The sequence below is a fragment of the Lepisosteus oculatus genome, chromosome 3 (genome assembly GCF_040954835.1).
Source record: "Lepisosteus oculatus isolate fLepOcu1 chromosome 3, fLepOcu1.hap2, whole genome shotgun sequence".
NCBI classification, from domain to species: domain Eukaryota; kingdom Metazoa; phylum Chordata; class Actinopteri; order Semionotiformes; family Lepisosteidae; genus Lepisosteus; species Lepisosteus oculatus.
The window spans coordinates 61516237-61541015 of NC_090698.1; the positions used below are offsets into that span (position 1 = coordinate 61516237).

The following is a 24779-nucleotide window of genomic DNA, read 5'->3' on the forward strand; positions in this document are numbered from 1 at the left end:
CAGCAGACACTTAATACTCTTTAAATTCATGGTTGAAAATTGACAGATGGTTTGCACTTTGGGTATTCCCATCATCCAGAAGTGAAAATACTGTACAGTACCTCCCACGGGCTTATTTCCCTTTACTGAATACTGAGCTTCTTAATTTAAAGTTGAAGCTTATTTTCTGACATTATGTTCTGACAGTTCCCTGATAATATTATTATTTCTTACACTGGCATTTTTCTAGACATTCCACTCAAAGTCATATAGGTAATGGGGACTCCCCTCCACCACCACCAATGTGCAGACCCCACCTGGATAATGCAATGATAGCCATAGTGTCCCTGTCCCATGTACTGAACACATCTGAAAAAAGTTTTAACATCTTAGATAGGGTCTGCACTTACTCTGTACAAGTGTAAAAATGTACTCAAAGCCCACATTAGTGTTTTTTACTGTTCTAACAAACTTTATTTTCACAGCTTATAGTGGGAGATATAAGCTTGTCTTCATGTAGAAGAAACAAAGCTTGTCATTCAGCATTTGTTAAGTCATATTGATCATAATCTAAGCTGTGCATGAGCAGTCAAAGACAAAATGAAGTGTTGCAGCAGATAATCTATCCCATTTGGAAAACATACCCCATTTACAAACTACAACTAATAGACTGTCAGATATTCCCATCTGAAATAGTATCACGTGTTCCTCTTTATACTGTATACCCATAAAACTAAAAGGCTACTTTTAATACAGGAGTAGAATATACAAATCTATCAAGATAAGTGATTATCTTAAAACAAAATGACCAATCTTTTAGTGAAAAGAAGAACACAATATAATTGTACTTCTACAAAAAGAAAGCCATTGAGTGAAGAGTGTAGCAATGAAAAATGTAAACGACCTTTGCACTGCAGTGTACGGTATGTATCTCTAAATGCTTGAAGAAGATAGAAGAGAACTTCATTGTACATTGCACAACTGCACTGTAACAACATGCATTTAACTCTACATTGTGACCCACATCATACAGGTTCAACCTCTGGGGCATTTGAGATATTGATTTTTTTTTTTAAATCAAAGCATCTGCTTCTGGCTTTTACTAAGATCATTCACTTCATGTAGCAACACAAGCCCCTCAGAGCCACTTGAAACAAAGATCTCCTGTCTGGAGATGAGATATACTAGCTTTCCATCCTACTCAATTCCTCAGATTTAACCTTTATAGCAAAACCTATTAATCATGCAGACATATCATATCAAAATTGAAAACCTGTTACATTTAAAAATATAATATGATTGTTTCATTTATTTATTTATGGTAAAAAAAGCACCCACCCTCAACCTACTTTCCTAAAGGATAATAACTATTTCTTTTCAAATGTACTCTTCACATTTAGAATAAACGTTTTTTATAAAACCAATAACACATCCTTAGACATTTACTAAACCAACCTCTTGTTTTAATGTATACATTGACAATCATCTCCAGTCATTTCCATATGCTATGACAACCTGAAGCCAAAAACTCCCAGTATTATTTTATCAGTCCAAGAGACGGTTCTTGATTGCTCCTTCACCCAGCCTTATTATTTCAATGCCTATTCAAGTCACTTTAGATGGTTTTCTAACCATCATCCTCATACTTATCTTTTTCTAAATGCACACGCTAGCTTCTTTAAAGACACTCTTTACTGTGTCCTTGTAAGTGTTCATTAGTACTTTTAGGAAGAGATATTAATTATATTGATAGGTATGATAGGTATATAAGAACCCTTTCATGAGTATTAGCACAGGTCAAACAATACATCAAAAACAGGTTCAACTAAGAGCGTGAGTTCTGAAGTTGAAGAGTACTGGTATAGAAGTTCTATCAGCATAAATAAATATAATGAGGCTGAAATGAGAAAGTAAAAGGGTGTCTAAACAGTCTAATCATGCTCATGTGTGTGAAGCTTTTAATTCCTTAGACAAAATAATTAAATCCATGAGAATAGTTCAATGCTCTTAGAGTCCAACTACAAGATGCCTACAAGTGCCTAATGTATCTTTAACTATTTAAAATCCTAGTAGTATTCAATGACACTGTTAACAGAATAATAATGATATATTAATAATGATCAGGAAAAGTGAAGCGACTATTTATTTGCACAGAATAGCATTGATTTGTACATAGTACACAATATAATCCCTTTATCCTTGTGACTGTGCAATACATGATTACATAACAACATGCTGTGAATAGTTAGGATATATTTAATTAAGAATAATAATTCAGAGTATTTGTTCGGTACCAAACAAGGCCGTATCCGTAGAATGTTTCGTTCTTTACATTCATGCTCCAGACAAAATCTCAGACAGACGTAAAGTGTTCGAGAAAACAGGACCTAAATATTTTTAACCTCACAAGTGACTGTGGAGTACTTTCAAATTTCACATTTCTTTAAAATAAGTTTTTTTAGAGTTCATCTTTACATAACATAAATACGATACAGTCAAACTGTAAAAGAAATTTAACTATGCACAGTATGCTGTATATATTGTATGTATAATGAAGGTTTAATCAATGGGGTAAATCTTACCCTGGTGAGAAGAGAAAAATGCACTTTATACCGTTAGCTTATGATGTTTAGTTTTAGAACAATCCCAATTTGAAAATGAAATGTTACATAACAGTGGACACTTGACATAAAATCTCCTTTTGCCTGTACAGCCTCAATTTATATTTTTTCTGTAGCTGTTAAGGATTATTTATTGTTGATAAACTACAAAATTGTTAATACTGAACTTGTGCTTTACGAGGGAAAATTGTGAGTACACTCTATGTCAGACTATAACAAGCACAAGACTGAGGTATCAAATCTATACAAACAGAAAGGTTAAACTGAAATCACTTAAACAGAAAGATAAATCTGAGCTGAATAGGTGTGCTAGCCTTCACAGTCACAACATCCTCACTCTTCATTTTAAGATCAGGTTGATAGTTTTTACAGGAGATGAAAATGAGGGCACAGCCAACATACAGTATACGGGAGAGGAACAGAGATGGACTGACAAAAACAAATGGTGATAAAACTTTTTATAAGTGTGTTTCATAAGATGTGTAATTAGATGCCTTGACCAACTGCACATAAGATTAATGATAATACAGGGAGTACTTAATAAAAGTAATTACTTTAATGATTATATGATGAATTACTTATTATATTTTAATCTCCAATTATAATAATAATACATTTTCAGTACTATAACAACTAAAGAATCGATGAATGAAAGTGTCTCAGAGATAATAACAATGTGAAGAATTAATAAATAAAGCAAAGAATGTTAGGATATGCAGAATTTCAAACAAGTGATGTTATGTTAAAATGGTAAACAAGCAAGACATCACTTACTGTTAAATTTTGGTCACCAGATTAAAAAAACAAGATTGCTGCTCTGTGCAAAGCAACTGGATACATCAATGGGATTAAAGGAATGTTGTACCCGGATAAGTTGTAAGCATGGAATGTTTATAGTTACAGAGTCAGCCAAATGGAATCAACAGTAAAACTGAACCACAGGACAATACTGGAAGCTACCAGAACAAATCTCACCTGAGTCTACCAACAATGGCTCTGCTGCAAATTATTTAACCAATACAATGTGGACATTCAATCAGAAGAGGAGGCTTATTTTTTCACAAAAAGGGTTGTGGGTATCTTGAACAAGCTATCCAGCCATATTGTTGAAGCATCCTTCAAGAAATAGCAGGATTAGATCCTCAGATAGCTTACAAACAAAAGAGCAAGACAGGACGAATGTGTTATGGTGAACTTACTGAAAGATTCAAACACACCAGTGCAGAGAACAGAGCTTCAATGCCTTTTTAAATATTTACAGGGAGGACTGTGTGTTCGCCAGTCTCACTGCTTGTGGATAGAAGCTATTGAAGAATCTAGTGGTAAGTGTCCGTATGCTCTTATATCTCTTGCCTGAGGGCAGTGGGGTGAAGAGCTCATGCCCGGGGTGGTGACTGTCCTCTGTGATGGCCAGAATTCTACCACGGCAGCGGTCCTCATAGAGCTGTTTAATCTCGGTGAGACCGCAGCCAATGATCTTCTGGGCCATATTGACCATTCTCTGCAGTAATTATATTATTATATTATTATATTATTATCATTATCATTATTATATAATTATATTATTATCATGTGGAAGTTAGTAGCTCATTGGGAAAAACTAAGGTTGCTGCTGGAAGAGGTGTTAGTGGGGCCAGCAGGGGGCGCTCACCCTGTGGTCCATGTGGGTCCTAATGCCCCAGTATAGTGATGGGGACACTATACTGTAAACAGGTGTCTTCCTTCGGATGAGACGTAAAACCGAGGTCCTGACTCTCTGTGGTCATTAAAAATCCCAGGGCGTTTCTCAAAAAGAGTAGGGGTGTACCCCGGCGTCCTGGCCAAATTTCACATTGACCCTTACCAATCATGGCCTCCTAATAATCCCCCTCTATGAATTGGCTTCATTACTCTCTGCTCTCCTCCCCACTGATAGCTGATGTGTGGTGAGCGTTCTGGCGCACTATGGCTGCCGTCGCATCATCCAGGTGGATGCTGCACATTGGTGGTGGTGGAGGGGAGTCCCCATTACCTGTAAAGCGCTTTGAGTGGAGTGTCCAGAAAAGCGCTATATAAGTGTAAGCAATTATTATTATTATTATTGATCCAAGAAGGTCATCCAGCTGCTTCAACAACATGACTGGGTAGATTGTTCCCTACTCCCACAATCCTTTGCCTAAAGAAGAGCCTCCTCCTCTTGGTTTTAAAAGTACTCCCAAGACATCACATGTTGATTAAGTTAATAATTTGCAGCAGGCACACTGATAATATGACTTCCCATCAACTTTCATAGAATTCTTTTAAAAACTGATTTAGATTCATGTAAAGGCGCCACTCGTCATGGCCTAATCCAGATGCAGTGAGCCACCCCAATGTAAACACACTCCAGGGATGAGCACTTGCATCCATAAATGTATTCTAATAGCATTATACAGTTTTCCTAATGGGATAACGTAATAGGCTACATTAATCATAGTGAACACAAAATTCACATTATTAAAGAGTAGCAAAAAAAAACACGGTCATGTTTATTTATGTTGCACAGCTTCTTTTACATCATTTCCATTCTAACAAGGAATATACTGAGAAGCAGCGCAAAATTCCTGTTATTTTTAGCCCTGTAGGGGACGCAGTGTCCCCACCGAGAACTGGGAATGAAGACGTCCTGGGGCTGGAGGTTGCTGCTTGTTCTGGAGGGGAGATGAGGGCAATCCCTTGGATGATTTTAAACCCGTGCTTTTTGTAGAGCAGAGTTTGTTTGAGGATATGGAATAGTGCTGTAATAATCTACTGATAACTTCTCCAATACATTTTGGTCTAACCCAATGTACACCTGTAGTTAAGGGTTGTTCCCCACAAACCAGTGTGTTCAAGTCTTTAAATATCCTTGTGCAAGAGACACATTTAAATAGTAAAATGAAGCACATTCCTTTGTGTGTTATGATGTGAAAAGAAACAAATTTATGTTTTTTCCACCTATTCATGAAATAAAAATAAGATGGAAAATACTGAAGATGTGAAAAGTATTCTTACTAAATTGCTGGTACAAATATTAATATTCCAGGTTGACATAATATATTATATAGGCATTTATCTGTAAGAAGGCTGTTTCAGTTACAAAGTAGTAAAGAATCTCCTTCTTTTGATGAAGATTAGAATACTAAAACAGTAACCCTTATAAATGTTAATGTGGTATACCATGATCAAAGCACAGCAGCATAGTAAAGCTCATTGAAATAAAAGCACAGTAAAGCTCAGAGGGGGCACTAGAAAGCACGAGAACATGGAAAACTATAGTGATCCACATTTCTTTATAAGCTTGGTAAAACTGAAAAATCCCAATACAGTTTTATTGTGGTAAATGTTCAAAAGGAAAAAGAAAGATACTGATGTTTACCAAATCAAATCCTTGAAGAAATCGATAACTAATTGGGTATTCCTTTTCAAATTTGTTTCTCCCAAAGTTTCTATCAAAATACAGACCAGTGCATTTTCACCTCAGACTTCTAGTTCATTACTTTAAAAACTCTGACACCTGAGCTTCCTCCCTGTTATTTTATTTGGTAGAAACCAACCACATTTACCAGCTCCTTGTCTTAGTAAAAACAAATTCCGAGCCACAGCTATACTGCTTATAAATGACTACAAAATTATTTACTCAGTCACTGCAATATTCTCAGAGATACAGGAGGGGTTATGGAATTCTTTGTTGCATGAAAATATTCTGAAGCTACAGTGGAATGCCTAAGGACTGTCATTTAGGTTAGGACATTCATTATTAAATCTCCATTTATATTTAATTCGTTTACGTTTATTAAATCTCACAAACTGTGAAAACGCATCTGCTTTTGTAAGCTAAAGATTTAAAAATGGCATCCCTATCATCAGGTTGAAAACATTTGTCATTTGAATAGTTCGTCCATCCACTTTCTAACCACTTTATCCAGTACAGGCCCACAGGAGAGCCGGAGCCTATCCGGTGTTTTCGAAGTGGTAGAAAGAATGTGAAGCTGAGTGCCTGCTGTGTAGATGGTACTTACATCTCTGTGCAAACAAGATATATATTATAAATGTACAAGTTGTGTACAATGTACAAGTAAATGTATAATATTACATGTTACTGTAATACATTTTAAGAGACACTGGTAGAAATATCCCTCCAACCCCCTCTTGATGAAGTGTTCTCTTTTTTAATATTCAAATATGATAACTCTACACCACGGGTGTAGCTAATACACCGTGCAAATCAATACAAATGTGCCAAATATCAAAATAGCATTACAGAAAATACAATGCTGCATAGCTTTCTATTATAAAAATGAATACAAAAAAATAAATAAAGCATGTACCTTTAAAGTGAATGGATACCGTAATTTTCAAGGATGTGTGATTAAGCTGGACAGAAGTGCTGGGTAATATGAGTATTAAGATCCGGGGCTAGTTGGAAAAGCTTCTAGCCTTTTTTTTTTTAACACCACCAAGACACGAAACCGCAGATTGAGAAAGTATAGATAAAAACCATAGATAAGGAGGTACACGCAGTACATGGTTGCTGTTGTCAAGAATATACCAGTGTCTTACTATCAGATCCATTCGGGCATTCTATGTGTCACTTAGAACTATTAGTAATCTTTGAACGCTAATCATCAATGCCCTTCAGAAAAAATCTCACAGGGAGCCTTTGCAATTTACAGAGGAAATTAGTTATGTGCTGAGTCTTTTAATGCTGAGCACATGGGCTGTGGAATTCTGGAAATACTGAAGTCTAGTTAGTTACTAGCTTAGAAGATAACCCAAGTAAGAAGGCATTATAGTAGTCGAATCTTGATTAAATAAAGGCATGTATCAATATCACCATCAGATAGTCAGATCAAGAATCTTAACAGAGAAATGAGATGCAGGTGAAAGAAAAATACTCATGTCATGCTCTGTGCTCGCACTTAAAATTACAGCATGGGGTCAAAGGTACTGTAACACCAAGGGTTTGATTTCATTTCATTTGATTTCCATCAATAAAACCACTGACCTCACCAAATGTCAGCAGCAGATGTTGGGAGCCCATGCCTGTAACCACCTTTTAAAATTTAGCTTACTACAGTTTTCTTGCGTTCATATCATAATATTAGACAGACGCATATAAAGTGCAGCAACCATGGGATACTACATCTCATTCAGTCGGCATGCAAATTGTAATTAATGTAGCAGAGATACTTAGTTCTTAATTTATTAAACAATTTGTGTTCTGTTGTCACCTATTCTATACTGATTCTATACCACTTACTCTATTCTGCGTTTCTTAAAACTCCATCCTGTTCCTCTGTTTATATGAAATCATAAATCATTGTTTTAAACTCAATTTGTATAATTTCCAAAAAGAGAATATTGTATTATGCTCACAATTCCCTAATTCACTATCTCACCTCTGCTTTTTCATCTTTACTGCTGAAAAGACTAGGTCAATACAGGCATTCCATCTTAAGGGTGGTCTGAGATAGTAAGCAACCATTAGCCATGTGTACCATTTCAATTCAGCAGCTAACAAACCTCTCAATCTATGTGAGGTATATCAAAATTGCGTATTATAATCACTTCATTCTTTCCTGCTTAATATTAAGTGAATGGAAATCACAGTCACATTTGTCAGTTTATCCTGTGAGGGTATTGGTATAGTACTGCCATGCTTCCCATAGCCCTTACCAGGAATAAGCAGTTTACTGATAATGGATGGACGAATGCCATTTTTAAGTATTTATAATTCATAGGTTTTCCATTTCCTGTCCAAGGACAAGTAAATAAAAAACAGCATAAAAGGTTTAAAGATATATTCAGACTAGAACAACTGTAACAGTAAACAAATTGGGTTTTTCCTCCTGTACAAAAGGCTTTTCCATGTCATATGAAGAAAATTAATAAAATCACAGATTTTATATAGCACTCCTCAATAAACAACCGTGAATGTGACCAGCAAGCTAGTTGTAAGCTTCACATAGAAAAATAGAGAAAAAATAGTTAGAATGTACTCAATTTTTTAAATGCGCTGAATCAGATCTGTTCAACCATGCAGATTTCAAACATAAATCTCCACTTTTAGAATCCTTTTTCCATCGTCTCAGTTGTGAACACATTGGATAGCCTGATATTTTTTTTCTAACACAATTCTCTTAATGTGTTAAGAACAGGGTACATTTAAACACAAAGATATGGCTCCTGTAAACAACAAGATGTGAGTTCCCATTTTTCTGGACACAGAAAATATTTAGATTATCTAGAATTTTAGTTGCATGTGAACTGAAAAGTAGCCAACAAATTTCTTTCTCCTCTTCACCCTTAACATGTTGATACATTTAAAAGCCTGGCTGGATTCTAGATCCCCAGATCTGGATTGGGTAAATACATTAAGAAATCTAGGTATAGTGAACAATTAAGAGTGCAAAATGTCAATTTCACAATACCATTTTGAAGTCTTAACATCTTCCTTTTAATTAATTCAAATCATCTTACAACATATTTAGCAGGGGTTATTCTGAAAATACAGAAACTGTTTAATTTTCACAGATGGTAATGAAGCACAGTTATACTGTTAGGCTTTACATCTCCATCTGTTTTACGTTTTTTCATCTATTTTAATTTTACAAAAATGCATATCTGAGTAACACATTGGCATGATGGTTAGCACTGGTGCAGATATGTATCCCAGATGGTAAGAATGTACCTATTTACTGTAGGACTGACCTTTGGTCTGGCAATGGATGTTCACGGGTGACGAGAGATTTCCCAACAGCCAATGGCCTTTTCTATGGCCACTTTTACCCCACCCACTCAAAGGCTCTGACTCCTTCAAGCCTGTGGTACATCACTCCCTCCAACCTTATCCCCTTGTCCACTGGGAATTTTGTGCTTCATCCACCTGCATGCTCACTATCACCCATTCCAGCTCTGCTCTGCAATGCTGTCTGAATCCTGTTTTTCCAAGACACAGAAAATACCTTCGATTCACCTTCTAGGACATTTTGGTCTGTCTCCTCTCCATGATGCATAATCTGAAAGTGCATATTAAATTGTGGTAAAATAAATAAACAAGAAGCTCCACAAAGTTCCTTTTGCCTTTCTCTCTTCATTTTCCTGTCTGTAATAATCTCATCAGCAAGAATGCAGAGTAGCAACAAAGCACACCTTAGGGAGCATGTCGTAAAGAGAATTTATGGAAAGCTCACTAAAGTAAATTTTGTATTCACTACATTGATTTACACCTTTTCAATTTACTTAAATGGAGCATCAGCTTAATCTCCATTCCTTCTTATTAATGACCTTTCTAGGTGACATTGGATATATATTAAGATTATAAGGAATAAGAGTTATCTGAAAAAACAGGTTAATATGCACACTATCCAGGAAGCCAACTGGGTCTCAACAAGCTCTTGACACAGACCACCCTCGTTGGTTCAGTCTTGCGGACAACCTGGAGAACAGCCACTTAGAAGTGAGGGCTGCACTGTCTCAGGACAGAATATCTTGCCACATGTCTCTCCCACTTCAGATTTGGAAGGGCAGTTACTGTATTTCTACGTCTGGCATTGCTGGCTTTAATGGCAGCTGCTGCCTCCACCCTTCTAGTAGGTCTGTTTCACCTTCGACCTTTGCTGGCATGTTCAATGCCTTTATGTTACATCAGATGTATAGTATACACAGCCAGCTACTGGTCTTTTTCTCTTTCTTGGGTAGAACTCTTCTGGTAGAATGATCCATTCAAAGACCACCATTCCCCAGAGAGACTGCTAGCTTCACAAGAAGCATGGATTTTCTTTTCTGAATGTGAGAGGTCCCTTACGTTTCTCAATGGTGGGAATTCTAATGCCTAGGCATTCAGTCTTGCTGCATTTACAGTACATCAATGTTTTCTGCTGACCTACAGTACTACACAATTTCTATACTCGCTCCCACCAGAACACTGGACAAGACGCTAAAAGGTGCACGGCAACTGGCAGAATCTCTCTTCGATGTACTAATCAGCTGGTTGTCGTGACTATGTGGTCCAAAAAAAATATAATTTCCTCCTGCATGTAAATAATCACTGCTTACCTCATCATGACTGGGATATTTAAGACTTGTCTCTAGGTCACATTCCTCCTCAGTCATACAGCTTCAGTCTCAAACTTTGACATTCCTAGTCTCTTGTTTCTCCAATGTTTTGACCTTTCTTTGATGTTTTGTTTCTGGGTTTCCCTGTGCCCTTTTGCCCCATCTTTTGCCGGCTACGAACCTTATTATGAACCTTATTCTGAACCTGGCTACGACTTGGACACTCCAGTCTGTCAGCCTGCCCTACTCGTGCTAGCACCCTTGCCTTGCCTGCAGAGTTCTCCTTCATGGCCTTGGATTGCTGCTCTCATATTACAATCGAAACACTGGTATACTGCCCAATCGATTGACTCTTCAACATTGAAAGAAACATTAAGTTACTTCTGTAGCCCTGGTTCCCTGAGAGATGAGAATCTGCTTATCTCCACAGGTGTCTGGGCAGCCTCTGTGCAGGGTTACCAATTTAGAAGAACAGATAGATGTTCAGGTGAAGATACAGAGATAACGTCATGGTACTTTGCAGGCCTGTTGGCAGTGTTGGAATACTCAGCCCTGTCCTACCTTGTGGATGGAAATATCTATCTATCTTTGGTTGATGGCTACTCTTCTCTTTCAGAGAACCAGGGTTAATGGAATAACTTAACTTATGAGAAACGATCTTTTGTTCTGATTCATTTTAAATCAAACTATTTAAGACTAACGTTTTCTAAAAAGCTGCCCAACATTAGAAAAATGAGCAAAAGTCCCCAATTCATCAAAAACAAGACTACACCTCATCAGTAGTAGGCAGCATGGTGGCGCAATGGTTGGCATTGCTGCCTTGCAACGCTGGGGCCCTGGGTTCATTATCAGACCTAGAGAGCTATCTGCATGGAGTTTGTATGTTCTCCCTGTGTTAGCATGGGATTCCTACCACAGTCCAAAGACATACTGGTGAATAAATTGGCTTCTGGGAAAGGTGGCCCTTGGTCTGAGCATGTCTGGGTTTGTGTCTGTGTGTGCTCTGTGATGGACTGTCGCCCATTGCTTGCTGGGATAGGATCCAGTTCCCCCATGACCTTAAATTGGATGTAGCAGTTGGAAAATGGATAGATGGACCACAACAGTAGGTACTCTTCTGTTATTGATTAGATTTTATTTGGCCCATAGAAGAGTGTAATCCAAATAATCAGAAGCATATTTTCCATTTTTATGGTTATTTATTATGCTCTTTACCTCAAGTATCACTTCACCCTGTATCAAGTATGAAAACTAATTTTTTAAAAACTAAATTAAAAACAAAAGGTTCAAAACTTCACAAATACTGGGTATACAAAGCATAAATGACACTCTCATCCAGTCTATTGCTTAATGAAAAGTAAAAATAGTCTTTATTCCTTTAATATGTCAAAGCCAGACTGAGAGATGAAATTATGACTTCTGCTTGGAGGCAAGCTAGGCAGTTAACAGCTGTCTCATTGGCATTGTTTTAAATGCCAAATTTGATTTCTTCCACTGTGATGCTCTCCCAATTGAATTAGCATCCATTATGGATAAGATGTTGAGTGTAATTGGCTTAAAAGCATTTTTTAAAGTGTAAAAACATCAACCTTGTAAGATCCTATCAAACCTTTGGCTCCTAGTATCCAGCAAACAGCAATGTCTAATGCATGTTTTTTTTTTAAATTACCAGAACACTTAAGGAAATATCACACATTTTCACAAAACTTTCTAACTAGGGTGTATCCAAGATATACCAAATGGAATGGCTCCGATTTAGAGTATGCTGATTTTATTAATATTTTATAATATCCCCTTTAGCAGCTGTCATGAAGACAAGATTCATTAAAACCCTAAGAATAAGGTATGATTAACTTTCCAACAGGACAACTATCATCTCAGTGCCTTCACAGCATATTAAGAAGTACATTAGAAAAATATTTTAAAGTCTTTTCACTTATTCTTTGCTCATCAAAAAGGTATGTAATTACAGATTCTGCAATAAAACCTGGCTAAAAGATAAATACTGCTTATAATGAATTTCTTACCTTAGCAGAAATTGTTTTCTAAAGAGTTTGTCATTCATAATGTTATACACTTACCTACAGTAAGTCTTTAACTTTATGCTAACATTCTTAGTAGCAAATAAAGCATAACTTTACACTACAAAGAACCTCTTGAAATAAATATATATTCAAATCTGCTTTTGGAAAGATACTGATACTGTTCACCATATTGAAAGAAAGTGTAGAAAGGTAACCTCCACATATCATGCACAGGAAGCACAAGTAAGTGAAGTGTGTTTATGTCAAACAAAGAAGGCACTACTTCACACAACGTGTGAATTTGGAACAGAAATACGAAACAAACTATTCATCAAGCTACTCATCCATGTTGTGACAGCTGATGCTCTTGAAAGAGCTGCTAAATGAGCTTCTAGGATCAATACCTCCAGAACTCAAACAAGCAAGAATGGTCAATTTTGCTTCCCTTGTCCATTACATCTCTAGTGCATTTAAGGAATTTAAAGAGTAATGTACTATATAATAAAAAATACCTCCCACACAAAACAAATGCCAGAGGTTTAGTTTCAGTAAATGTAAAGCAAAGGTTAAACATGTTTACTTTGATTATCATAAAAAAAATTATTGATAGGACTTGAACGTACTACTAGCAAACAGTAGTAATACATAGTAAAAAATACATTCTCCACCTGCTAACCCTATACAGTACCACATGGGAAAATAGGGAGAAATGTGAATTACTGGTCGAAATAGTGGCAGTGTTTAGCACTGCTGCCTTGTAGAGCTGGTGCCCGGGATTCATTTCCACACCTGGGGTGCTATCTGTGTTTGAGTGAGTTCGAGTTCTTCCAATGCTCGTGTGGGTTTCCCCCAGGTGCTCTTCTTTCCTTAGACAGTCGAAAAAAACATACTGGTAGATTAATTGGCTTCTGATAACACTGGCCCAGCTGTGAGTGTGTGTCTGTGTGTCTGCCCAGCACTGCACTGCCGTCCTGTCCAGGCTATATCCTGCCTTGTGTCCATTGCTTACGGGCTCCAGGTCCCCCCGTGACTCTGTATTAGAAGAAGCAGTTAAAAAATGGATGGATAGTTAATTGCTTAATTTTAGTTATTTTTGGATGTAATTCATTATATACTTTAACAGGTAACGAAGCAACGCAAACCCTCCAATACATAACAAACACAAACAGGTGCTACAGGCTTCTATGTCTTGCTTCACACGTGAAACTAATACTTCCTGTTCAATGAGCAGCTGATGTCTGAAATACTTCCTGTTCAATGAGCAGCTGATCTCTGACTCTGATCATAAATTTATTAAGCTTAGCTCTGGATGGGATGTGCCACTGGTATTGAACATAAACCAAGTGGCTTCTATTTTTTTGTATTAAATATCTTTGGTTTTCATGTTGTTAAACCACTATTGAAAACCTTTATAAACGGATAAAAAAATAAATGAAATAAATAAAAACTCTTGTGTTTAACAGTGTACCAAAAATGTCTAGGTCCAAGAAATTTGAGCGCCCTTATCTCTTTCTAATTTTGCTTTTGTAAAGACAAGGTGACATTCAGTGATAAAAATATGTCAGAAGAAAAATGCAGCACAAAGAGCTATTCTGGGCTATTGTTTTCTTTTTCAAAGAGGAATCTGCAAAGCCCAGACAGAAGAACAATCATTATAGCATATCCAATTTCCCGTTGCTGGGAAATACTTCTTATGCTGACGTCACCACATTTCAGGTGCATCACAGGCTTTCCTAGAGATGACAGATTAAAGTGAAGCTATAGACTGTGGTGGACTAAAAGTCTGGGGAGGGGTTATTGCACAGATAAGCTGGGTACCGGTGAGAATGGCTTTATTTCATGCTTGAACAGTTTTGTAGGAACTACTACAGCCAAGTAGTCATCATATGGGCTCATTTGCCAGTACAAGCATGCTAACATTAGACAAGGACTTCAGGTGAAAGAGTGATGCTCAGACAAAGACATCATAATCAGAAAAATTAAACACAGCTACCTGGCAGGGTGGCAAGTCAGCTTCATTAATTATACATTTCTGGTATAAAAAGGTTAATGCCACTTGAGAAGCTGAGAACTGCTTATACATCACAGAGCCTTGAGATGATGTACAATGAAAAGTTCTATACAAAATAGTCATTGTAATGATGATTATATCATAGTGTTTCTAAACAAAAAATCCAAGGAATTTTAGATTGATTTAAAAAAGCCATTACATACAGAGGGAAAGACAAACGGACGGTATTCACAAACATGCAGTGGTAGTGAATTTTAATGTACTGAGCATTTGCATTCATATTTGAATATAGTATTTCCCATCATATTTTCATTCACTTCCACACAATTTGGTTGCAAACATTCAAAAAGAAAATCCTTCTGTACCTAAAATGACTTACAAAAAGCACTGAGTGTAGATAGGCTGTAAAGGATTTTAAATAACAAAATAATGTAAAAACTTTCCAAACAAATGTTAAAAAAACAATTTACCCCCCTTAAAAACAGTGACACAAGAGACTGGGATTTCACAATGAAACCAACAATCCCCCTTCAAGGCTTCAGAAGGAGTTCATCACATTCTGACATTTACATGAAAATGTCCTGAAATTAACTAGTGGAAATTAGGTTGTCGAAAAAATATTTACGTTCCTTGTGGAATCAGCACAAATTAAACCCGTCTTGCGCTTCACTCTGGGGCAAGGAAAGCTTTCTTAGAGGTGTCACAGACCACTGACTGCCAACAGCCAAGGAAAGGTCACCCGTAAGATAATTTCATTCTCTCGCACAGGGCTGATTTAATGGGATGCTGACAGATGAGGCAAATCAAACAAATCCAGTTTCTATTCAATTTATGGACTCCCTGGTATCTGAAGATGAACTCATCTGCTTTTTTAACACTTCCGGAAACACCTGGAATCAACTACCTGATATTTCTAAAATACATTTGTGTTTCCCTACATGTTCAGTTTTTTATAAAATCTCTAAAGTGCTCAGAAACACTTACCCATCTTTAATTCTTAGAAACCAAAACATATTCGAATCAGCAGAGAGTGAAAACACAAAGTAAAACCCAACATTTATGCGTTGATATAGAATGGCAAACTGTACTATAAATGTACAACAGACTCATGATACAGAATGGTATGAAAGGGCAATACGATATGAACATAATGTGCATAGCTAGTGGTAGTTGACCTCCTTCAGGACAGCCCACAGTCCTGGAGGCTTTACAGGTTGTTTAAAATCCTCAGGAGTCAAAGACACATTTTCACCAATATCAATATCAAGGACAATATCTAATTTAATTGATGTAAGAGCCCTGTGAGAATATTTAAAAGCAATCGCTTTTGAGGCCTGAGGTGTTAAGCCTTGTCCCAAACTATTTCCAAAACAAAAAGAAGCATTTAATGGTGATTTGTTTACCACTTTCCAAAAGGCTACTGAACAACAGGACTCAAAAATTAATCAAGGAACAATAATGGTTGGAGTAGAAAGGTCACACTGGAATCGGAGTACAAACATATCCATTGAATTGTCAAATTCAAGTAAACACGTCAGTGTAAAAATCTTCTGATTCTGATTTTTAGTAAGAAACTGTGCACATCTACATCTAATAGTAGATGGGAATGTTTAGCAATTATGTGGACTATTTGTTCATGACCTCAGTTTCAATTTGTAAGTTTCATAATTTCATGTATTTTGAGACAGTTAAGAGGGTTCAGCTGTACCAATGGCATTATTCTCATTATTCATTATTTCATGGTTAGGGAGAATTACTTTGCTGACACTTTTATCAAAGGGATTTACATCTCACAACTGACAACCCACTGACGCTAGACAGGTGTGAGCCTGGTCAGTACCTGGACGGGATACCTTCTGGGAAAGCTAGGGTTGCTGCTGGAAGAGGTGTTAGTGGGGCCAGTAGGGGGTGCTCACCCTGCGTCTTTATGGCTCGTAATAATAATAATAATAATAGCTTACACTTATATAGCGCATTTCTGGACACTCCACTCAAAGCACTTTATAGGTAATGGGGACTCCCCTCCACCACCACCAATGTGAACTTGTGTGGAAATAGAACATGTAAGATTTTACTAATTTAATACAGACCATTACCACAACATTTCCAACAGTCACTACAGGCAGTGAATATTCAAGGACTGGAAAATTGTAGCACCTGTCCACAAAATAGGTAACAAGAGTGAACCAACTAGTTAATAACACTTACTCTAAAATTTTATTACATATTATGTTATGGAGATGAAAAGAATGACAGCAACTACAGGGTCATCTCTAGAGCACCATGATTATTCTAGGGGATAACATGGTTTCACAAAAGGACAGGTTTAAAGTTTCACTAACTTGTTTAGAGTTCTTTGACGTATGACATCATTAATGGATACAAATAGAGTATAAAGTATGGTATATTCAGATTTCCAGAAGGCTCTTGACGAAGCTCCTCATAAACAAATAATTCTCAAATTGCAAGAGGTAGGCATTCAAGAAAATGCAAATACAGGTATTTGGACCAATAATTGGTCAATGAATAGACAGAGTATAAATAGGGTGAATGTTCCAGCTTATTACCAGTGTTTTATATAGTACAGGTAGGAAAAACAAAAACTATAAATTCTAAGGATTTTTTACTATAAGTTTGAAAGAACTGCTATTTAAAAAACAGCTGTATAAACACCAAAAGAAACACCAAATGTAAAGGCCAGAAGTGTGGAATGTAAATCAAGGGATGTTATATTAAAATTGTACCTTGCATTAATAAGATCTCATTTAAAAGTTGTGTAAACATTTTTGTCACTACATCAACAGAAAAGATCCAAAGAAGAAGATGAGATGCCTTCCTGGTTTTAAAGGAATGCCCTACACTGACAAGCTAAAAGAATGTGATCTTTTAATCTTGAACAGAGAAGAGTGTAAAAGGCCCTCGCTCAAGCTTTCAAAATCCTCAAACATTCTGACAAAGTCCACCCACTGGACTTCTTCAGAACCAACAGTGAAACAAGAGAACAACAAACAGAAGTGTGTGTAAGAGAGAGACCAGGAGGCATTTTGTTTCTATAAAGGATTGTGAGAGTCTGACTAAAATACTAATCTACTATCACAGCCATCGTTTCATTTTCTCAAACTGCAATTTTTACCTCGGAGATATTTCATCCTTTACTGTTCTTTTGCTGTTGTAACACCTAATAAAAATCTGCCACTGAATTTTTGCTTTCATTGTACTTGTCATCCCTCTAAATATCTTTCTTTACCTGTATTTGCAATACAATGTACCCCTTTCATAGCTGGATCCATTTTTTATTTAATGCTTTCTTTCCTCCATATTTATTTTTAATTTATTAAATATTTTCTCTGCTTTCCAGCCTTTGATGTGCTTACTCGTGGATGAAGTGTTGTCAGAGATGCTACCCTGGCTTCTTTCAAGAAACAGCTGGATGGGATCCTTGGGTCTGTTAGCTACTGTACAAGCAGCCCAAGACGTTAGATAGGCAAATGGCCTACTCCCATGTACTGTATTCACTTTCTTACACCCTTATAGTTTTAACTGGTTAGGTTCCTACCAATAAAGCTATATATTTTTTCTGCTGAGAGCAAATATCCAGAACTGCATATCCAATACTACCAAAAAAAGCTGCCTACTAGAACTAGCATTGAACTTGTTCAGCCCACAGAACCACTTTTTAATGCTAAGTGTGCCTTACCTTCCCAAGTCTTATACTGGGGCAAGCAAGCTCTTGTTTCAGGAAAGATGCTGAGATCCCAATGTAATTGGAATGATTATATTTAGGAATCCTGGAATCATTTGACTTAGTAGCTCTGTTTTCTTCATATAAATATTCATTTCATTTATTTGCTCGAGATTTATTTGCCATACACAATTCTTCCTGCTCTCACAATATCAGAGTACATCTGGTATGCTCTCCAGAGTATTTAACAACTAATTGTATTGCATTAGAGTGGGCTAAATATGATACAAGACTGCTTTATTCATACAGTACGTATGTGTGAAGGTGAAAAAGCAGGTGTATAGAACCTACAAAGTTTTATTTTTGTACATACTGTACTGTATATCAAACAAAACAAATACCACACACACCCCAGCCTCAGCAAAATGTCTCTCCGACAAATGTCTCTCTCTCAACGAATATGAAGTGTCTAATTACATCAAATTAGTCTTTTTATGCCAGGTTGCTAATCCTATTTGTTATTCTATTGCTGAGGTATTCAGCCCTTCTGTACATCAGGTGCAAGACAAGGCCTGTGGAAATCTGGCAAGCACATTCACTTTCAGCACTGCTGGTAGGGGCCAGGTGTCTTATTTCAGCTAAATATACTGTAAAATAAATAGCAGAATACTGCAGACAACAAAAACTAATCATCTGCGAAAGTCGGTTTAAACGGCCTTGCAGGACATTTAAAACAGGCATGCAATAATCCAGTGTCTCTTTTTTATCCTTTTTTAGCTTTACTTTTTTATTGATACTTATTGTTTATTTATTCGTATACTGTCCAGTGACAAAGCAGAATTCATTTCTGCCCCTGTGATAATTCTTTTATCTTCAAGAAAAAAAAATAGCAGTGAAATATAGTTATTTTAATGTGAGAAAAAAGTATATCTCGTAAATAGTTTCATATACTGTACATCCATTCAACTGAGTGTCCAAAACACTTGCTTTACCTGCTATACTGTATGTTCATCCACACCATCAGATATTAAGTGTTAAAATATGAACTTCACAGAATGCCACAGAAAAAAAAGATAAAAGGCACCACCTTCACCATAATATTTAATAGGTCAAGTTGTATCACATAATTATCTCAGTGCTCTACAAATCACATCCTCAGTTTAACACCTCATAATTGAACTGATTTTGGACTGTTTTTTATTCCTTTACTTTACCGGATAAATCAATTGAGAAGAAAATCATTTATAACCCAGAGACCCATTTACAGCAGGGCATTAAGCAAAGCAATTTGACAGAAGTACCTTGCTAAAGGGTAAAAGAGCTGTGTTTCCAGTCTTGAATCCAGAACCATAATCACTATTCCACACTGTTGTCTTAACACTGTTGCTACTTCAAACTCTTTTTATGCTTTGGCTGAAATTGTATTTTAAACACTCTATAGTTTGTAGCATACTCTTGTCCTGAGATGTTAATATGGAAAGAATCAATATCCTTATCATTCTTAAAGAATTCATCGAGTTGTAAAAGAGCAGCTTGAAGCTGTTGTTAAAAATAGATGGTATGTGACCTGAAAAGAAGAATGTAATTAGTCCTTGATTTGATGTCTATTCAGCGGTATTTGATTACCTAAAGTGCATCAGGTTGTAATACAGCCAGGGTACTGCTATCTGACCTTGAAGCTGTGCATGGCCTTAACACTATCCAAAAACATGCATCTCACCAAACCTAATAAAAAAGAAACTTGTTCATGCCTTCATGTTGAGATTCTGTTTAATTTAATTACACAGCCTTGATAGAGGAATTTCACAAGTTTTCTATGACATAGAAAATTGTCTACATTAAATAAAATCTTCCGCTTGTCTGCCTACTCTGGAAATTTGTCTTAATTTTTTTAATGACTTGCTTAATTCTATAACATTTCCTTTATCTCCTATTTTGCTGTAATATGTGAAATTCAAGCAGGTTGACCATTTGAGTCTCAGGATCATTGATATTCACTAAGATGAGAAGTAGTCTTATTACAGATCCCTGTGGTACCCCCAGAATTGGATCACCGCAATCTAATAATTGAAGCCACTGTACTCTGCTTTCTCTCCATTAAGTAGAAGTTCTAACTGGAGGGTTGGCCCAATTCTCACGTGGGGCACCACTGTTGTACCGTTGTGCCAGCATATCAGAGTGTCTCCAAGTGAAATATGAATGTTTACAAATCCTCCAAAACGTCAGAATGGAAGAAGTAACAGACAGAAAAAGTCAAGTTAAAAAAGTAAGGTTTCGTTGCATGATAAAACTTGTAATACATGACTTATAATGTTTCATGCTCCATGGAAGACTCACCAGAATACTGTACCTTTCAAAGAATTTTAAGAAAACAAAATTATTTTTTTGAGAAAAGCATTTTTTCATATACAGAAGATATCTGTTCACATGAAGAACAGAAGAGGCTTCCATATTTATCTTCAAAAAGAAAGGTATGTGTAGAACTAATGTTAAAGTTGGAACGAAACAATTCTTTATGTTGCACTAACACAACAGGCAGACATTTCCTGCATTGCAGTAGTGAAATTCAGAAGGTACTGTACGATGTACAATTCTGTATATTTAAATAATATTTCTGTTTGTCATAGCAGTCATTATTAGTTTCAATTACATTCTCTCAGAATTATCTTCCTTTAATGAAGAAACCTGAATATACTATATCACTTGGTTATAAGGTAAGAATTTAATGACTTGTGACTACTGTGCCACCACTCATAAAATATAAATCACAAGCAGCCATGAAACAGGATTCCATTAACCCTTTTTCTGTCTAACTAGGTGATTGAGTTATAAAAAGTGTCATTTTCTTGCATGAGAAACTACAAATTCCTGATTCCTTCAGCTTTTTTCAGGTACTGTATTAGCTGAAGGAGATTGTTATTGTTTCCAATTACTGGTAAGGCTGTATGAACAGTGTTTTTTTATGAAACATAAACAAAACTGTTGTTTTTCCACAGAACATTAAATACAGAAATAAAATAAATTCTATTTACAATGATATATTATTGTATCATCACTAGATTGCATGGTTTGTAGCAAGGCAGAGTTAGTAGTGAATCTGGCAACAATAGAGTGATGACAAATATCTTATAATATGGTATTCTTCTAAACATATTCACCCACTGGAGAGTTTCTGCAACTGTAATGCCACACTTCAGAAATTCTTTCTCCTATTGCCGTTTGCACAGTATGTGTAGACTGACTCAGTGCACTGCACTGGCCTGAGGATATCTTGCTATTTCACTGGAGATACAAGCTTTTGCTTTATCTTTTTTGTGCAGTTGTCAAGGATTCTACAGGAAGTGTCAAATGTATTTAAGATTCATTTTAGGCAAACAAGAACCGTGCACCCTTTCTATCTAACCAAGGCAAACACACTTTCATTTCATTCAAATTTAAGAAAATGTTAAAAAAATAGTTCTCGGCACGCCTTAAAACTCCAGATGATGACAAGACGTTTCATGCATGGTGCACAGATAACAATATTCCATTACTCAATTTAAACTTAAACTCAGATTGAAAAGATTACAAGGGCAAACAAATCTTCAAAGGCATTGATGGATTTGATGCAGTGGACTTTTTCAGAATGAACAGTGAATAGTGACCCAGAGTACACAAGAGGAAACTGTATGGAAGTGCATTTTGAACCCAGAACATAAAGCACTTACCCAAAGGGTTGTGGGAGTATGGAACAAGCTACCCAGCCTTATGGTTGATGCCAATACAGTACCTTGACTTCCATCAAGATATGACTGGAAGTGATCCTTGGATCAATATACCGTACAGCTATTTACCAAACAACCAAACGTGCCAGATGGGCCAAATGACCTCCTCTTGTTTGTAACCGTATGTTCCAATGTTCTATATTCTCTATCTTTTTTATTTAGCAGGTAGATCTTACCTGATTTAAAACAAAATCTGTTTTTGCTGTGCTAGCTAAAAAAGCTAAAACTAAGATCTTAAAAATACTACATTCACTGTCATAACTTCATTTTACTGGTGATCTTGATGGTAGTAAATACAAAAGATGTAATACTTGCACGATAATGTGAAGTGATAGAAATGTAAATTGCCATTCTTTCTATTGAGTTTTTTTCTTTTTCTTTTCAGACAACAAGGTGTTTTTATTTTAGCCAGGCTGAGTACCTGCCAGCACCAATCCTGTGCTATATTATGAGGCAGAAACCTGACGAGCTCCAGGTTGTGCCAGAATTGCAAAGTCTTCTGGTTCTTCATACTAAGAGTCCTTTGCTCATAGGGGCCTAAGCCGCAGGTGTCCAGTCCCAGTCCTGGAGGTTATCTAGGTCTCTTTCAAGTAGTAGCACCTGAAGAGTTTTTTAACTCCTCAAGTCCTGAGTTGAAATGAAAACCCTTCGGAGCTCAAACACTTCAGGGCCAGAACTGGACATGCCTGACCTGAATCGAGTCAAAAAATGAATTAAATGTTCTATTAAATGTGATATTACCTCTTCTACATTAAGACAGCAAAAAAACAATTTCTGCCAATTAAATATACAATTTATCAACAACTTTCACAGGGCTGTATTATAAAGTGAAAATGTAAAGCCCTTCCTTTCCACCAATATTAAAGATAATACTAAACACTGATGACAATAAAAATCTGAAGCTTTGATTCCTCCAGTGCACTGAGAACTAGCGGGCCTATCTGTATGTGCTGATCTTAAAACCATTCAAAAAGCACCTCAGGAAGAAGGAAAGTAGGGTATTACTGTGTCACTAGTTCACATTAAAAATAAATTATAGACTCTCATGTCTAGTAAATTCAAAACATTTTTAAACACATACCACCAGTAAATAAAAGTGGTTTCATACCACAAAACGTTTTGCCTGCCATTCTATTGCCAATGTCCCATTTAAGTCATTTAAAATTGTAAAAAACAACAACAACAAAGCAGCCTGTATGCTTCACCTTCGCGTGCATATTTCATAAAAAGCAGATTCAATTAAAACTACTCATGGAGCCAGGATTTCAGACATTATTGATAAAACCACGTGTGTTGTCGAATCTCCCAGTCCCACACGCCAATTAGTATAACTACACCCGTAGTCAAAGAAACATCACCACTCCAAGCTTGCGTCCACTTAAGTACTGTATCCCACACCGTAACCAAAACCACACCCATCTGATTTTTTTCCCTCTTATTCTTAGTTCGTAACTTTCTTTAGTGAAAATGGAAACCATGCAGCACAAATTACACTAGAGAACGAATATTCCTAGTTTTCTGTCCACTCAGTAGAAGTGGGTTATTTTAAAATATCAAGTTTAATTCGTGTTGCTATAGCCCTTATGCAAAAAAAATCCGGTTAATTTATTACTTACTTCCAAAACATGTATTATATCAAACAACACATTTGCAGTTGTGGTTTTAAATGGGTTTTGTTCTGATTTATTTTCTAAGAAGGCTATTCTTGGGGACATCCATTAATGCGCATATCCTTGGAACAAGTTTTCCAGTCTCTTGGTTTAAACAATATAAAAATCGATTTTATATTTTAGAACACTGCTAATTTAAAACAGACTGTTCTAATTGTAGCTTTCACAGCTCACCCTTCTCACATCGAAGTGCAGTTGTGTTACAATGTGATGCAAATTGTAAGAAAGAATCTGTGGCGTTTGGTAAACATGCACGCTTGTAACTGCATTGTTCCACAAACACAACACAATGAGCTAACGTTTTACATCGCGAAAGGGGTTCCTTGGCAACCGTAAGGTTTGAATGTGCGTCGATAAGTTCACCCAAAAAAATAATAAACGCTGGAAATAAACAAATGAGAAGAAAGCTTTTCGCATACCTGTATATTGCATGAGATCTCCGAGTCATCCAACAGCCTGATGGTACATTTAATCTCCTGGTTTAAGGATTTGACACTTGAAGTGCGAAATCGAAGCATTTTCATTATTCTGTCGTTATTTATTAATTCTACATGACAAAGCGAAGACCTCTGTCACAAGGCAACGTAAAGCAGAAGAACTGGTGTAAAAGGCTACTGAAATGATGAAATGGAAACCATCAGTTGCAAGCAATCGAAGGATCGCCTTGCTGCAGACTAGTAGGAGAGCTCTTTCTGACGTTTGTGATCTGAGCCGCTTTCTGTCCCCAGCGAACAAGCTACTCTGCGCTTCTCTCCATTCATAGTTACTCCAGAAACACGCCTGGCTTTTATTCAACCTGCACATGACCAGTGTCTTTAGACAAGAACACACAGAAAATCGATTCATTCTGTAACTAAATGGGAAATACAAATGCAGTGCAAGACGAAGAACGTCAATTAAAATCCACATGTTTAATAATGCATTGCTTGGCAATCAAGAATGTATCTTTAATGTACATGGGAGAGTAATA

At 36.5% G+C, this 24779-nt stretch overlaps 1 protein-coding gene across 3 annotated transcripts in view; it reads right to left on the minus strand.

Moving 5' to 3' along the window:
- The window catches only part of frmd3 (FERM domain containing 3), a 92182-nt gene extending 67611 nt beyond the window's left edge, over positions 1-24571 (minus strand). For 2 of the 3 annotated variants that reach the window (XM_015362402.2, XM_006626608.3), the window contains exon 1: positions 24229-24570. In XM_015362402.2, coding sequence (XP_015217888.1) covers positions 24229-24333 — 105 coding nt within the window. In that variant the 5' untranslated portion in view covers positions 24334-24570. Of the gene's footprint in view, positions 1-24228 lie in introns of all 3 variants that reach the window. The other variant, XM_015362393.2, reaches the window with a different exon arrangement.
- Positions 24572-24779: the final 208 nt, after the last annotated feature.